Raw genomic sequence first — 17,384 nt, forward strand, 5'->3', positions numbered from 1 at the left:
TCTTTCCATTAGTGACTCACAAAATTGTAGTTCTTGGTGTGTTTTGCAAATTACCCAGCAAATCCTCTAAGGTGAAAGAAATATATATATTTTGATTCAACTATATAGCAAACCTCCCACCCTCTGTGAGAATGTGCCCTCCCCGATACCTTCAGCTCTTCAGGGTTTTATAAGAGATTTTGCTTGTATTTAGCAATGAAAGAATGCCAATTTGTCATTTTATTTTCCGTAATCTCATTTCAGCCATTTTAACTGTGGGCCATGGCTACTTGTCTTTTCTCTCAGGAAACTTTAGCAGTTTCAACTCTTTAATTTTAATTTAGTGTTGTGAATTGCTAGATTCAGTAGGATGTGACTTTAAACATAGGTGTAAAAATTATAGAAATTTTTCTCTTACTGTGAATACTTAATTTTTAAAGGCCTGGCAGATTGTAAAGACCTTATTAGTGTCATTAGGTTATATCTTGAGGCAGAATATACACTTAGCATGGGATTCATCTTTAATAAAGATGGGTGTAAGATAAATATAAATAGAAGTACTAATATCCTTATACTCCAAAGGATTATACTGCAAACCCTTTAGATGCACATATCCAACTTTAGAGACCACTGCTCTGAACAACTAAGGTAGCTATGTTGAAACTAACCTTTTAGTTAAAACAAAAGCAAGGCAAGGAGTAATTTATTTTCCTTTATAGATTTGTATTTGGGAGACAAATTTAAGAAGAACCAGCTTTGGGTTGAGGTTTAAAGAATGAGCACTCACTTTATTTTATTTAGTTAATTAATTTATTAGTTTTTTTTTAGGGCCACACCCTCAGAATATGGAAATTCCCAGGCTAGGGGTTGAATCGAAGCTGCAGCTGGAAGCCTACGCCACAGCCACAGCAACGTCAGATCCGAGTCATGTCTGTGACCTACACCACAGCTCACAGCAAAGCCATATCCTTAACCCCCTGAGCAAGGCCAGGGATTGAACCCGCGTCCTCATGGATAATAGCGGGTTTATTACCACTGAGTCACAACGGGAACTCCAAGAATGAGCACTTTAGTCATGAACAGACTATGAGACATATTTCACTAACTGGGAAACCCTAGAGGTTGGTGAAATGATTTCTGCTTAAATACATTATATGAAGGAATGTTGGGTTTTTTCCAATGAGGGCAGTTTAATTCCTATTAGGTTTCTGTGGCAACAGATACTCTCTCCAGGTTGCACAATCCTCTTGAACAGCTTTATCCATCCTTTCATTCATTCATTCAACCACTAGATTTTTTGTTTGTTTTTGTTTGTTTTTAATTGTAGTTGATTTACATGAAGGAATGTTTTGCTGGTAGCTGTTGATCAAAAAGACTGTTAATTGCTGTTTTATTTTAAATATACCTTGTAATTATTTTTGTTGAGAGGTAATTGAAAGATAGCTTTCCTTATTAATCTGTAGGAGCTATGGTCCATAGCCTTTTAATATTTTTTTTTTTCACTTTTGGCTTTTTAGGGCTGCACCTTGACATATGGAAGTTCCCAGGCTAAGGGTTGAATCAGAGCTGCAGCTGCCAGCCTATGCCACAGTCATAGCAATGCTAGATCTGAGCTGTGTCTTCAACCTACACCACAGCTCATAGCAACACCGGATCATTAACCCACTGAGTGAGGCCAGGGATGGAACCCACGTCCTCATGGATCTTAAGGTTTGTTACCACTGAGCCATGACAGGAACTCCAAGATCTCTCTCTCTCTCTCTTTTTTTTTTTTTTTTTTTGTCCTTTGTCTTTTTAGGGCAACACCATGGCATATGGATGTTCCCAGGCTAGGGGTCTAATCAGAGCTGTTGCCAGCCTTCACCACAGCCACAGCAACACCAGATCCAAGCCAAGTCTTCAGCCTACACCACAGCTCACGGCAATACCGGATCCTTAACCCACTGAGCAAAGCCAGGGATCGAACCCGAAACCTCATGGTTCCTAGTCGGATTCGTTTCCGCTGGACCACGACAGGAACTCCCAAGATCTTTTATAAAGAGATACTTTTTCATGATACAGTGTATCAGATTTATTGAGCTTACACCACTGCATTTTTATTCGGTCAAAATCCTTTTTGGGGGGAAGAAATGGAAAGCCAACTCAAATAAGCTTGAGCAAAAAAGAATTTACTGACTCAGCCAACTTTCAGAACTGATCTCAAGGGCTTTAACTCCATTTTCAGGTCTGAGTTTCAAGGTGTCTGTCTGTGTCTCTGTCGCCTTTGCTTTCTCTGTGGTAGTTTTACTCTTTTAGAGCAGAAAGTCTTCCTTTGTGTGGTGGTGGTGCAAGAGAGAGTGCCTTTCTTCTAGTGCCTGTCTATATAAAATGCTCTGGATGGAATAGGACTCTGTTCTGTGATTGGCAGTCCTGCAAAAGCACATGGATTGGGGAAGGAACAGCTTCTGAAAGGCAGGGTTTGCTTTTACCATAGAGGAAGGGGTGCTGGGAGTCCAAAACAGAAAGTGTTTACTACAGGTGATGGGGAATAGAGGACAGGAAGGTATAAAGTGTTTTCTTAAGAAAATAAATGATGACTTAATATTATTTTCCTAATGATTGCTTCCTATAGAGTATGCAAGCTGCAAGATGTCCTACAGATGAATTATCTTTATCTAACTGTGCTGTTGTGAATGAAAAGGATTTCCAATCTGGCCAGTGAGTATCTGACTTGTTTTCTTTTAACATGCTAAGTGGTATTTTAGAAACTTCTAGAGTGCGCTTTTTTTTTTAATTTTAAATATTCGTAGGTAATTTTTTTTTAAATTTTTATTTATTTATTTATTTATTTAGTCTTTTTAGGCCTGCACCGGAAGCATAAGGAGGTTCCCAGGCTAGGGGTCAAATCAGAGCTGTAGCTGCCAGCCTACACCACAGCTCACAGCAACGTGGGATCCCAGCCACATCTGTGACCTACACCACAGCTCATAGCAATGCTGGATCCTTAACCCACCAAGCAAGGCCAGGGATCAGACCTGCGCCCTCACTGATACTAGCCGTGTTCGTTAACCACTGAGCCATGGACGGGAACTCCATATTTTAAAAATTACTATGTTCGAAAAGATAATTTTTAAAAAAGTGCTATTGTAACAGAGTTTGAAGCCTCTATCTCACACATAGTCCTTGATAGTTTCTTGGTAGAGGAGATTATCATGAAGTAACTATATTTCATCTGTTTACAGATAACCTTCTGAGCAGGGTGAGTTGGTAGAAAATGCTTTGAAATAGTAGATACTGATATCTATATGAAAGCTTATATATTTTATGAAAGGTTTTTATTTTTACCACCTTTTTAATTTTATAGGATATTATTGTTTCAACCTGTTGTGGGGATCTGCAAAGAGATTTAATGAGTCATCCTAAAAACTAACTTGTTTTGGATTGCTATATCCTGGCTCCTCTGTCTTTGGTTCGCCTTCCTTTAGTCTAGTCAGGATGTAAAATAATTTTCAGGAGAAGAAATTCAGCAAATTTTTGCTTAATATCAAGGACTCTAGATTACTGCCTTCAGTTTTTTTTCCTTTTTTTTAGGGCCGCACCCGTGGCATATGGAGGTTCCTAGGCTAGGGGTCCGCTGACTTTAGTTCTGGAACTGTAACGGGGTTGATATTTTGGATGGTATGTACTCTCTTGAACTTGGTCCTGATTCTGCTTGATGTCCGTTTGGCCCAAGGTGGTCCTTATGACTGGAAGACATTTTGAATTGCTGGCAATTTGGGGGAATGAAACTTGTGATCCTGTTTCTTCCAGACTTGTATAATGTCATGTTTCCACCTGGTACTCATCAAGCATCAGTTGCTGGAAATGAACACCTTTAGAGCTGGTGTTCTTTCTTTCCTTCGGCGTGGAGTATTGACTGGATTTCCGTCTTTTAGGCATGTGGTCGTGAGGACCTCCCCCAACCACAGGTACACATTCACACTGAGGACCCACCCGTCTGTGGTTCCAGGGAGCATTGCGTTCAGCTTACCTCAGGTAACGCACATACGCATTCATTCTCTTCTGTTCTCAGAAGTCGTAGCGGAATCAATTCAGTTAAAGAAAGCTGTCCTCACCCTATAACTGTATGGAATCATATTGAGGAAACCATCCAGGTGTTGTTTAAGGAATGTAAAGATATATCTTAATTGCCAATTTTTGCTATGTCTGCTTTTTATTGCCCTGATTTCCACCCGCCCCCCCGCCCCGTTTTAAAATATTCTGCAGTGATGTCAGTTAGCTGTTAGATAAAGTGTCAGGTTATTTTAACATTAGCAGGGTAACAAAATATATAAAAATAGCATTTACTTGTAAAATTGACATCTAATAGTAGCAGTATTAAAATACAGTAATATTATCTGCCTCCTTAGTGCAGTAGGCAGCATGTCATAAAATGCAATGATGTTAGACTAAAGAACACGATATGGGTAGTTGTTATGTGAAATTATACCAGACTTGTTGGGCTTCGGTAAAAACTGGAAGGATAATGATTATATTTATAACTGTTGGATTCTGTGGAGGGGAAATTGCCTAGCACTGTCGCAGACACATAATATGTAATGTAGGAGCATTGCAAGTACTAGTGTGTATTCTTTCCTCCCTTGTCGTCTAACTCATGCTGCTGGCCCCCAGTCCTAAACTAAGCAAGTGCAAACCCCACCTCCTTGAGGTATGCTTAAAGCATTGATTTCTGCCCTCCCACCCCACTTGTTAGGGAGCTATTAAAAATCTCTTAAATCCCTCAAAAATTATGGGAAATCTCCACTTACTGCCACTCCTCTCTATTTGGTGCCTCTCCAATATCAGGACTATTTTTCACATTTGTTTCTAGAGATGAAAGATTTGGGCTGCTCTGGAGTTTACCAGCTTTTATAGAGCTATATTTGGGATTCTAGTGGTCAGAAATGGGGTCTCTGACTATTTCTCCTTGTCTCTCTGCTTAAAAAAAAAATTTCGGGGATTCCCGTTGTGGCTCAGTGGAAATGAATCTGACCAGTATCCGTGAGGATGCAGGTTCAGTCCCTGGCCTTGCTCAGTGGGTTAAGGATCTGGCATTTCCATGAGCTGTGGTATAGGTCTCAGGTGCAGCTTGGATCCTGCGTTGCTGTGGCTGTAGTGTAGGCCAGTGGCCACAGCTCTGATTCAACCCAAGGGTAGAAACCTCCATGTGTTGCAGATGTGGTCCTAAAAACAAACAAACAAAAATTTCCCTGACATTTTTGTATAGCCCAGGTGCTATTCTGAGTACTTTTGTATGTGTTTGTTTGTTTAATTCTCACAACAACCCCAAGTGATAGATACTGATATTATCCTCTTTAGGATTGAAGTGCAGAACCTAAATGTGGCTGCTTTTTGACTCAAAGCCTGGGCTTAACCAGTATGCTACTAAATGTTCTGTTGGCTGGAAGGGGGATGGAGTTTTACAGAAGAGAGAGGTGAAGGGCAGAAAGGAGGGGGAAGTGGTGATCTGTGGTGAGAAAGCTGGAAGGGAGAGTACTTATTGTACATACTCAAAGCACAGCATCTTCTTAAGTTCCCACCACAAAATCCACACAGTTCGGATGAATAGATAAACTATTGATTTTCAGCCCAAAGTTATTTTTCTCGCTGTTCTTTGGAGTGTTATCAGTATAATTACGAATTTTGAATCTAAACCTAGCCAGTCCTGAATTCCTGCCTAAACACAATTCGTCCTGCCTCCGTACATTCTTGCCATTTTAACTGATTGAGACCTGAGGAGAAGTAAGGTCTCGCTGCAGGTGCCTGACACTCTTGGCTCTGCACACAGAGAGTAGTCATGATCATCTAATGATTTGAATCCCTGCTTGGGTTTCCGTATGGATTATCTGATGAGTTTTAATTTAGTTTTCATGAAGCAGACCTCTTTTTGTGATACTGTACCAACAGTATAACTAACCACAATACATGTATAGCACTGATACTACAGAGGCCTTCCAGAGCATTATATCACGTGCAGGAGCTTCTTGCTCAGAGGCGCCAGCTTAACTGTAAAAAGGCAAGCTTTATATGCTTTTGGAATAGATGTTCGGATATAAACTATAGCATATGTTTCCTAGGGTTGCTGTAACAAAGTACCACAAACTGGGTGGCTTAATACAACAGACATTTATTCTCTCACAGTTCTGGAGGCTGGAAGTCTGAAATCGAGGTGTCAGCTGGTCCATGCGCTCTCTGAAGGCACTAAGGAAAATCTGTTCCGTGCTTAGCTTCTGGTGTTGCACAGAGTCCTTCATGTTCATTGACTGGTAGATGTATCACTTCAGTCTCTGCCTTCATTGTCACATGACTCCCCCTGTGTGGCTGCCTCTTTTCTTAGAAGGAAGCCAGTCATACTGGCTCAGGGTCTACACTAATGATGTGACTCAACTTGGTATCATCTCTGAGGACCCCCTTTCCAAATGTCACATTCACAGGTGCCAGGGGCTAAGACCTCCTATCTTTTTGTGGGACACAATTTAATACTTAACAACATGCCCACCATGTGTTGGGCTTGGGATATGTTTCTAAAATTCAGAGAAATCCTCTTCTCCTTTCTCTAATTTAGTCGATTTGGTGTTAAGTGGCTTTTTTGTTGTTGTTGTTCTATTTTACAGCGAAAATGGGCTGGACTTTCTATTGGGCAAGAAATAGAAGGTAGGTATATATATATTTTTTAGCTACCCGTGGTAGATTTTCTTTATGATTTTCTCATAGTTGGGAAGATGTGTACAATTTTTTGTGACTGGTTGTGAGGCCATTGAACTTTCATCCCTATTACCGGTTAGATCTATGAGAATGGAGAGTAAATAGTTGTACCTACCTGTTTATCTACTGGTTATTCTGCCTAGAAATTACAGTCATGTGGGGAAAGGAATATCCGTATGTTCGTAGGTCACAAAAAATGTACAAGGTAAGTTTGTGCACAGATATTACCATTAGGAACTCCGTAAAAGTGCTGAGATAGAACAGGAGGGGATGGATTGATTGGAGACTGGAAAATTAGAGAATTCTTTCAAGGCACTGGAGTTCTGAGCGTGATGAAGTAGGGGAAAAACATGATACATAGAGACAAGAAAGGCTTTTAAAATGAGAAGTGAATAAATAAAAGGCATTGAGATGGGAGCAAGCACATTGTAGGCAGTGCTCAGGCAGCATGTTTATCTGATTGAAAGGATTGGGCTGATTGGATTGTATTAAGTGGTGAAAGTAGTATGTGGTTAGTGGAAAGCCTGGAAGTACATCCTGACATTTTTGGATTTTACACAAAGACACTTAGAGCTCCCAAGAATTTCTGAATAAGCCCATCAGAATCCTGTCTTTAGAAAAGAACTCCAGTGTCATCATGGAGCATAGTGAGGAGTGGGCAGAATTCAGGAGTGAAGGAAAATAGATGGGAGATTATTTGATTTGGCCTAAAACTAAGCTGAAGAGTACTTTGTGAAATTACAGCTACTGAAAAATTTTTCTATCTAAGTTATGTTGAAGAGGAATTGTTGGTATTACTTGGTGATTCTCTTTTACTGCATAAAATATGTTTCCTTCTGTGCTTGGTTGGAGAGATAAATCAGATTTAGGGTAAGGAGAAGAAAGGGTGGAATTCCCATTGTGGCGCAGCAGAAACGAATCTGAATGGTATCCATGAGGATGCGACCTGGATCCCTGACCTCGCTTAGAGGGTTGGGGATCTGGCATTGCCTTAAGCTGTGGTGCAGGTTGCAGATGCAGCTCTGATCCAGCGTTGTTGTGGCTGTGGTGTAGGCCAGCAGCTGTAGTTCCGATTTGACGCCTAGCCTGGGAACCTCTATATGCTGCAGGTGCAGCCCTAGAAAAGACAAAAAGACAAAAAAATAATAATAATAAAATGAAAAAATGAACTGTATTTAAAACAATCAAGGGAAGGGCATGGAAAGTGATTTATGATTTAAGGGGAAAAAATAAGACTAAGCCATTTGTGGATTATAAACCAAGGAGCTAATAAGTAAAAATAGCATTGTATTTAGTCATTGTGACAAAATAGGGAAAATGGAGTATGAATCTTTTCATTCAACTTCATGGATGCGGTAGGAGGAAAAAAGAAAGTGCAAGTGTAATTGAGTCAGCGTCTTTTCTGCTTGCTTTTAAAACTTAAAAATTATATTTATGGAAAAGTTACAGAAATAATACAGAGAATTCCTATGTACTGCTTTTATCCAGAGCTCATCAAATTTCATTTTTAAAAATCATTTTCTCTCTTTCTCACTCTACACACACACACACACACACACACACACTTTTCTGAATCATTTGAGATTAAGTTGCAGAAATCATTCCTCTTTACCACTAATGCTTTAGAGTGTATTTCTTAAGAACAAAGATGTACTTTTTTTTTTTTGCTTTTTAGTTTTGCACCTAAGGCATATGAAGTTCCCAGGCTAGGGGTCAATTTGGAGCTGTAGCTGTCTGCCTACCCACAGCAACCACAGCCACAGCAACGTGGGATCCAAGCTGCGTCTGCAACCTACACCACAGCTCATGGCAACACCAAATTCCTGACCCACTGATTGAGGCCAGGGATCGAACCCACACCTCATGGATACTAGTCGGATTCGTTTCTGCTGTGCCACAACAGGAACCCCCTCCTGTTCTTTACTTAGGAAATGGCAACTTATGCTTTTTCCCCAAGTTAAAGGGAACTTAAATATTGGGATTACCTTTATTTGGCCTTTCTTTGTGGAAGTAGGATGAGAGAGAAAAGTTTATTGACGGGGGTGAAAACAAAGGAGATTAGATATGGGTAGCTGGTAGATAAGGTTGCGTAATTAGTGCTTTCCAAACTTGCCTCAAAGAAACACCTGGGGAGTTTGTTTGTTTGTTTTAAAAAAAACATTCCAAGGCCCCTCTCTTAGGGAGTCTGATTCATGAATCTGTGTTTTTAACAATCACCCTTAAGTAGTTCTTACCAGCCATATTTTTGGAAACACTGACATAAGTGAGTCCCTTAACTATCACTTCTTCACCTGAAGCATAGTGAGAAGCAGAGACAGTGGAGGGGTTTGGCACCAAAGGGAAGTAGGTTAGTGGATGAAGCCAGGGTTCCCTATTTGTAGACACTGGCAGAAATAAAAATGAACACTTGTTAAATCTAATGAGAAAATTGGTGTGTATGTAGCTTAGTTTCTAATTTTCTTTCTTTCTTTTTTTTGTCTTTTGTCTTTTTTTTTTTTTTTTTTTTTTTGTCTTTTGTCTTTTTTAGGGCCACACCCACAGCATACGGAGGTTCCCAGGCTAGGGGTCCAGTCAGAGCTACAGCTGCTGGCCTACGCCACAGCTACAGCAATACCAGATCCTTAACCCATTGAGCAAGGCTAGGGATCGAACCCACAACCTCATGTTTCCTAGTCGGATTCGTTAACCATTGAACCACGACAGGAACTCCTAAAGAGGTTTTTTAAATTTTTTTTTTTAATTTTATGGCTGCACCCACAGCACATAGAAGCTCCTGGGCCAGGGATTAAATCCAAGCCCCGGTTGTGGCAACGCCAGATCCTTTAACCCACTTTGCCAGGCCGGGGACTGAATCTCTATCTCTGCAGCAACCCAAGCCACTGTGGTAGGATTCTTAACCCACTGCACCATTGCGGGAACTCCTAAATTTAACCATCCCCCCCCAACTTTTTAAAGAGTTTTATTGAAGTATAGTTGATTTACAATGTTGTGGCAATTTGTTCTCTACAACAAAGTGCTTTAGTTACACATGTATGCACATCCATTCTCTTTCAGATCCTTTTCCCACATAGATTATCACAGCCAAATTTAACCTTTAATGTAGATAAATTCTGTTGTAAAAAAGTGAAAATTCAAGATTATAAATCTTGATGAAATGAGAAGTGTGTTTTGTGGCTTAAGTTATGTTTAAACAGTCTCCCACCACCAGAAAAGCTTATCTTGAAGGTAAAGTCAGTTCTTTAAAAGGCAAATCAGACAGACCCATGGCAAAATTATAAAACTCAGTATTCAGGTGGTGGTAAGGTAGAGTAAGCTTGAGTCAAGGAAGGGCTTGGGGGCCTGATTGATGCCATGATGTAGCCATAAGGTAGAAAGCTGGTTCTTTGTAAGTAGAGATATAGGCAAAGAGAGGATAGGAAGTTTTTGGTCTGAAGGGGAGTGCTAATTCAAGGATTGTGGAACAAGAGTTCTGTCTGTAAGGGGAGAATTCTTTAGTGAAGTCAGTGATTTTAGTCTGAGGGAATCTTCTAGAGGAATCATTTGGTCTTCTCTCCATCTGGAATGCCATACTAAATATTGCAGATGGTTCAATTAACATGTTTTTGACCATTACGTGTCTTTTTGTCATGTCTGTTTATGCAAAGCATTGGCTATAATTTTTTTGTTTATAAAATAGTTTTAATTGTTTGATATTAAATTGATATTAGTCGTAAAACAAACAAACAAACAAAAACAACTCTTCTCCACCTTCTGGCCTTTTACTCCTGGTTGAAGCCCTCAGGGCCTCTGTCCCTTTGGGGCTGATGATGGAGCTGACCATGGTGCTGCCTGGGAAACTGTCCATGGTGCTGCCTGAGCATTTGCAGTTGTAGCAGCCTGGTCTTTCCTGCTGTGGCACATTGACCTTAAAATGCATTTGAAAACTATAGTCAGTAATGATGATATTTTAATACATTTATTCAGATTTCCTTTTTTTTAATTAAAAAAATTTTTTTGTCTTTTCTAGGGCCACTCCCGTGGCATATGGAGGTTCCCAGGCTAGGGGTCTAATCGGAGCTATAGCTGCTGGCCTATGCCAGAGCCACAGCAACACCAGATCCAAGCCACATCTGCAACCTACACCACAGCTCACAGCAACACCAGATCCTTAACTCACTGATCGAGGCCAGAGATCGAACCTGTGACCTCGTGGTTCCTAGTTGGATTCGTTCACCACTGAGCCACAACGGGAACTCCCCTTATTCAGATTTCTTGATATAAAGATGGTTCACACATAGACACACACGCGCACACACACACGCATATATATAATACACACACATATACATATGCCGACCTGTATATGCATTATGACGTTACGGAATTATTTTAGAGGCTTTAATACACGAAATGTTGTCGTACTCTGCAGATCTTTTGGAAGTGTACTTTTTTCACTCAATATTATGTTCTAATGGCTCATTCATCTTTATTAAATATGCATCAGGTTTTAATTTTAATTGCTGCACATTATTCCACATTATAAATATGCCACATTTTATTCATTATTTCCCTGCTGATCAGCATTTTTTAAAATGTCTGACTATTAGAAATAATGCTGTGGTGAATCTCCCTATAAATCTCTTTTTCAGGCAAATGTTCCAAGAGTCTTTCTGGGACAGACACCTGTTAATGAAATTGCTGAATCAATGTATTCATTTTCACATCAATATTTCATCCTATAAATATCTTCATTATATGGAGAAACAACTAAGCTCTCTTGCTTATAGAAGTTACTCAGAATGTAACCTCTACTTTCTAGGGAATGTTAGACAGAACACCCAGAAGTGGAGGCAGGAGTGTATTCTGAAACTTTCAGCCAAGATTTGAACTTATTTTTCAGTCTTCAGTGAATTTTCCAGCCCTCACTCTGCTTTCTTTGTTATTTTGCTTTTGATAGTGTTTATCTTTAAAATATGTGTCCCCTTTATGATGGCAAACCAAAATATAAAAATATGATTACTCAAGCAATTTCGTTCAAAGGATTTTTAGAAAATCCTTGTATATAACTCCAGTGGTTAGACTGTAAGAAGTAAGTTTAGAACAGAAATTGAGTATGCAAAGACCATGAAGATTTATCTAGCTCCAAGTCTTATTTTACAGATGTGACAAATCCAGGTACAGAGAGCTAGCTGATTTACTTAGATTCTTCTAGTTACTAACAGAATCTCTTGAAACACAGACTCCAGAGTCCCTATGTCTTGCTCACTTTGTTATTAGCCTGAAGACTGTAGGTGTTTGGTTGCTGTTGTTTCATTTAAACAGTTCATGAATATATAAGGCATCCTACAGACACTGTTAATACCAGGATGAGCTAAAAACCTGGTCTTTGTCCTATTATGCATGTAGAGCTTACTATAGTTCCCTGGACATCATAGATCCTCAATAAATATTCTGGTAGTATTAAAAAAGAAATGTCAAACTCTGAGTTCCCCTGGAGGAAATCCCCTCTAGTAAACATTTTTTTCCTCAAGTGTTTTTTCTTTGTTTGTTTGTTTTTTGGTCCTGCCTGCATTCTAGTTTGTTAGGACAAAAGAGTCCACACATCTCTCACCTTAGCTCTTTCTTGTGTCAAGCAAAAATCTTTTTTGGAAGCAGCATGTTATGCCCACTCCACTGGGACTTCCTTCCCCCTCCTGTCATTTGTCTTCTGTTTAATAAAAGGGGAGAAGATGCAGAGGCTGTGTGAGGAGGACTGTAACGTCCCCAGAAAAGTTGGGTGAGGGGTAAAAGTACAGGAGAGTGCTGTTCAATAGTGTTCTAATAAATTCAGGGAAAAGACACCTCTAGTGGTTATTATTATTATTATTATTATTGTCTTTTTGCTGTTTGTTTGTTATTATTATTTTAAAAAATTTGTTCCTATGTGTCCTTCCACCGAAGGCCGTGATCAAGTTCTGTAATAATTCATTTATGCGAAAGTTTTAGTTACTTTATTTGGTGTTTCTCTGCTTTAAGAAATGCTTCTTTTCCCCCCAGTGTCCTCTTATACATTTGACAAAGCCAAACAATGTATTGGCACAATGACCATGGAGATTGATTTCCTGCAGAAAAAAAGTATTGACTCCAACCCTTATGATACTGACAAGATGGCTGCAGAATTTATTCAGCAGTTCAACAACCAGGCGTTCTCAGTGGCACAACAGGTAGTTTTTTCTTTCATTTCCTTCATTTACAGGCATTCTAATCTCTGCAGTTGTCCAAAATCAGTTCTACATTGAAAATTCTGAAACAAGCTTTGCATATAAACAGCTATTTCTAAGATGAATGATTAAAAAGTGAGGGAAACATATATGCAGAACCTCCAGCAGTCTGCTCAGAAAAATTCTACAGTAGCTTTTATTTCTTTATTTTTTTATTTTTTTATTTATTTATTTATTTTTTTTTTTGCCTTTTTGCTATTTCTTGGGCCGCTGCCACGGCATATGGAGGTTCCCAGGCTAGGGGTCGAATCAGAGCTGTAGCCACTGGCCTACACCAGAGCCACAGCAACGCAGGATCCGAGCCGCATCTGTGACCTACACCACAGCTCACGGCAACGCCGGATCGTTAACCCACTGGACAAGGGCAGGGATCGAACCCGCAACCTCATGGTTCCTGGTGGGATTCGTTTACCACTGCGCCACAACGGGAACTCCTAATTTTTTTTTTTGTCTTTTGTCTTTATAAGGCTGCACCCGCATCATATAGAGGTTCCCAGGCTAGGGGTCTCATTGGAGCTGTTACTGCCAGCCTATGCCAGAGCCACAGCAACGCCAGATCCAAGCCAAGTCTGCAGTCTACATCACAGCTCATGGCAACACCGGGTCCTTAACCCACTGAGCGAGGCCTGGGATCGAACCTGAAACAATTTGGTTCCTAGTCGAATTTGTTTCCGCTGCACCACGACAGGAACTCCTCTAAGGTAGCTTTTAGGTTACAATGTCACATATAATTACAGCAGCTTTTCCCTCTGTAAATTTGAAAACACTGTAGACATGTATGTCCCTAATTTCTTACTTGTTTTCTTCTAGTGGGGCATTTGTTTTGTCTCTGAATGTCTTTCTCTTTTACTGATATATTTCTGTAGAAAAGTAATTCTTTTTTTCCCTCTTTTTTATGGCTTGCATCCACGGCATGCAGAAGTTCCTAGGCCATAGATTGTACCTGCCCCACCAGTGACCAGAGCCATAGTCGTGACAATGCCAGATCTTTAACTTGCTAGGCCACTAGAGAACTCCAGAAAGATAATTCTTAACTTTGGTTATGGATTTCTATGAGAAACTCTTAAGGAAGTTTTGTGTGTGGGTATGTGTATGGGTATACACGTGCATGTTCAGCTTTTATCATGGAGTTTTTTTTTGCTTGTTTGTTTTTTGTCTTTTTGCCATTTCTTGGGCCGCTTCCTCAACATATGGAGGTTCTCAGGCTAGGGGTTGAATTGGAGCTGTAGCTACCAGCCTACACCAGAGCCACAGCAACGCGGGATCTGAGCGGCATCTGCAACCTACACCACAGCTCACGGCAACGCCAAATCCTTAACCCACTGAGTGAGGCCGGGGATCGAACCCGAAACCTCATGGTTCCTAGTCGGATTCATTAACCACTGAGACACGACGGGAACTCCTATCATGGAGCTTTTGATGCTCAAATTTTCTCTTCTTGAAAATGACATTGTTTACATCACTCCTTTTTTTGGACTTTAGTTAATAACATATTGTTTAACCCCTTAGGAAGAAATTCTGTTCTTTTAAAATTTTACTTAGGAGTTCTCCGATAGCCTAGCAGTGTTGTCCTACTGTGGCTTGGGTTCATTTCCTGGCTTGGAAACTTGCACATGCCGTGGGTGCAGGGAAAAAAAAAAAAAAAATCTACCAATGAAAATAAAATAAAAATTTTACTTAAGGTATAAGTTGATAAATTGCTCATTGTACACATAAATCATTTTTCTTTTACTGCTGTACCATTACATTTGGTCTCTTTTCCTGTGACTTTCTTAATCATTCCTAACTCCTTCCTCCTACCATAGCTCCATAGCAGCTGTTCGCAAATGGTGGTCCTGATGGAATTCCTTTAGAATCTTTTAAATAAAATAAAGGTATGGGGAGTTCCCGTTGTGGCTCAGTGGTTAATGAATCCGACTAGGAACCATGAGATTTTGGGTTCGATTCCTGGCCTTGCTCAGTGGGTTAAGGATCTGGCATTGCTGTGAGCTGTGGTGTAGGTCGCGGACGTGGCTCGGATCTGGCGTTGCTGTGGCTGTGGAGTAGGCCAGCAGCTACAGCTCCAGTGAGACCCTTAGCCTGGGAACTTCCATGTGCCGAGGGAGCGGCCCTAGAAAAGACAAAAAAAAAAAAAAAAGACATAGAAAATAAAAAAATAAAGTTATGTTATTTGTGTTAACAATAATGTATTTATTTCTTTTTTAATTAATAAAATTTCTTGTTCTAATTTCTAATATGGTGAATATCAACAGATACAATCTGTATACACAAAATTTTGGGCATCCTCAAAAATGTTTAGACATATTCAAGGGATCCTAAGACCAAAGGGTTTGAGAGTCCCAGCTCATAGCCTTCTGATTTCTAATGAGTTCCATAGACTGTTCATGTGTCTCTCATGTGGGAAGGTCTGTAAGATGGGGAATGAGAGAAGTGGTGAAAGAGAGGAGTGGTGAAAGACCTGTGGGAGTGCATGGAGCGTCACTGTCCGGAAGAAGAAGACTCGAAGGATCTGGATAACCCATGCATCATAACATCAAACTTTCCCAAGTGGAAACTGCATGAATTACTGATACACAGGACAGAAAAAGATGCTATGTATTGGTTAATGTTTTCAAGAGTACTAGAATTGGAATGAACCTCAGAGATTATCTTTTCTAACCTCCTCATTTTGCGAACGAAGGATTTTAGGTCCAGAGAAGGTCCATCACATGCCCAGGCTTCACAGCCAGGGGTGTAGCTGAGACAAGAACCCATTAGTCAGTTGGTGAATTAAATATTTATTGAACACCTAGCACATGTTCAGTAAATACTATTTTAGGCCCTGGGGATCTGCAGTTCACAAAACAGACACAATTTCTACCCTCGTAGAGCTTACTTTCTAGTTGAAGAGAAAGAAATGCCATGTGTGTTCCGTACTTTGAGGTCAGTAAAGTGCGCTGCTGCTTTGGATTAGACACTTTGAGGAGGCTCCCCAAGAAGACAGTCAGCTGATGATTTGTTGACCTGTTGGGCTTTATTGTAGTCATTCTCGATTCTGGCACTTTTTGACGATAGTTGTGCTCTAATTGTCTGGCTAAACTTCATTGTTTATACTTTTGCCCTTGCATTTTAATAGAAAATGCTTGGGAATTTGTACTAATTTTAAGCCCAGTGGCATGCAGATGGCTCCAAACCTATGAAAGAAAATCCTCTGTCATACAGAGAAGAAATACATATCTTACTCCAAATCACTTTTCTTAGAATTTATTCTCATTTGCAGTAATTGGTAGTGGCAGGATTGACAGACAGTCAGCTTCGCCTATTCTGTTTACTGTTATACCCCAGTTCCTAGAAGAAGACCTGGCTTATAGAAGGTACTCAGCATTTGGGGGGAGTGTTGGGCCCTCAGAAGCTCTCTCTGCACTTGTATGGCAGGCGTTTTGTATTGGTTGTGGAAAAGCACGACTTTCAAGTCACACACCCAGGCATGTATCCTGGCTCTGCTATTGACTGTGACTATAGGATCTTAGTTTCCCTACTAGTAAAACAGGAATAATTTGTTTCCAAGAGCGTTTGTGAATATTAAACACAGAACCTCCTGTAGTGTTTGTTTGGTTCATAACAAATACTCAATAAATGTTCATTCCTTTTCCTCTCTTTGACTGTCTGGGTAGTTTGCCTGTGGGGAGGATTTAGGAGGGAATATACCAGGGAAAGCTGCTTGCCTGCATTCGGTAAATACTGGCGATGATGTGAGAATCAAGCCATTATGTCATGAAGTGATTCTTCTTCCCGTACTTGTTTTCTATATAGCTCGTGTTCAGCTTCAATGAAAAGCTTTTTGGCTTACTGGTAAAGGACATTGAAGCCATGGATCCAAGCATCCTGAAGGGAGAGCCTGGGACGGGTAAAAGGCAGAAGGTATGCCTTGTTTCTAGTAATCTTTATGATGTGCATTGTGCAAATTAATATAAATTTCCTGGTGATTCTCTTCCTCGGGGATTTCTTTCATATTATATACTTTTTCTTTTCAGATAGTAGGGAGAAAAATGGCTTTGAAAGCCAGCATTGTTATTGAAATATAGTGTAAAATATACTTATTTGCAGATCTAATAGTAACTTGAAATTTGTATATGTACTTGTAATCCTGGTTGAATGAACGTGATATTTATTGTAAATAAATGATGACAGGTGGTATCAAAAGATATATGCATTGAAATAAAATAGAAATAGTAGAAGGCAATTGACAAAAGTAAATGTAACTTGGATGATAATTTGGACAATTTTCTTTGCTCAGAGAGACCTCTTTCCTCTTTGCTTTTTGCTTTGCTTTGAGAAGTGCAGAAATCTGCTCTTGATTACTAATTATTGTCTTTCTATACAGATTGAAGTAGGACTGGTTGTTGGAAATAGTCAAGTTGCATTTGAAAAAGCAGAAAATTCATCACTCAATCTTATTGGTAA

General features: G+C 39.9%; 1 protein-coding gene across 4 annotated transcripts in view; it reads left to right on the plus strand.

The window, feature by feature from the left end:
• Positions 1–17,384, plus strand: part of NSF (N-ethylmaleimide sensitive factor, vesicle fusing ATPase) — a 165,162-nt gene that overhangs the window by 31,129 nt on the left and 116,649 nt on the right. For all 4 annotated transcript variants that reach the window (XM_013980864.3, XM_084982795.1, XM_005668696.4 and 1 more), the window contains 6 exon segments: positions 2,591–2,676; positions 3,894–3,993; positions 6,612–6,651; positions 12,718–12,884; positions 16,734–16,841; positions 17,305–17,380. In XM_013980864.3, the coding sequence (XP_013836318.1) occupies positions 2,594–2,676; positions 3,894–3,993; positions 6,612–6,651; positions 12,718–12,884; positions 16,734–16,841; positions 17,305–17,380 (574 nt within the window). In that variant the 5' untranslated portion in view covers positions 2,591–2,593.

The sequence above is a fragment of the Sus scrofa genome, chromosome 12 (assembly GCF_054392235.1).
Source record: "Sus scrofa isolate SSC_HxYL_T2T_F1_AM1 chromosome 12, Sscrofa_HxYL_maternal_Yorkshire_Landrace_v2.0, whole genome shotgun sequence".
NCBI classification, from domain to species: domain Eukaryota; kingdom Metazoa; phylum Chordata; class Mammalia; order Artiodactyla; family Suidae; genus Sus; species Sus scrofa.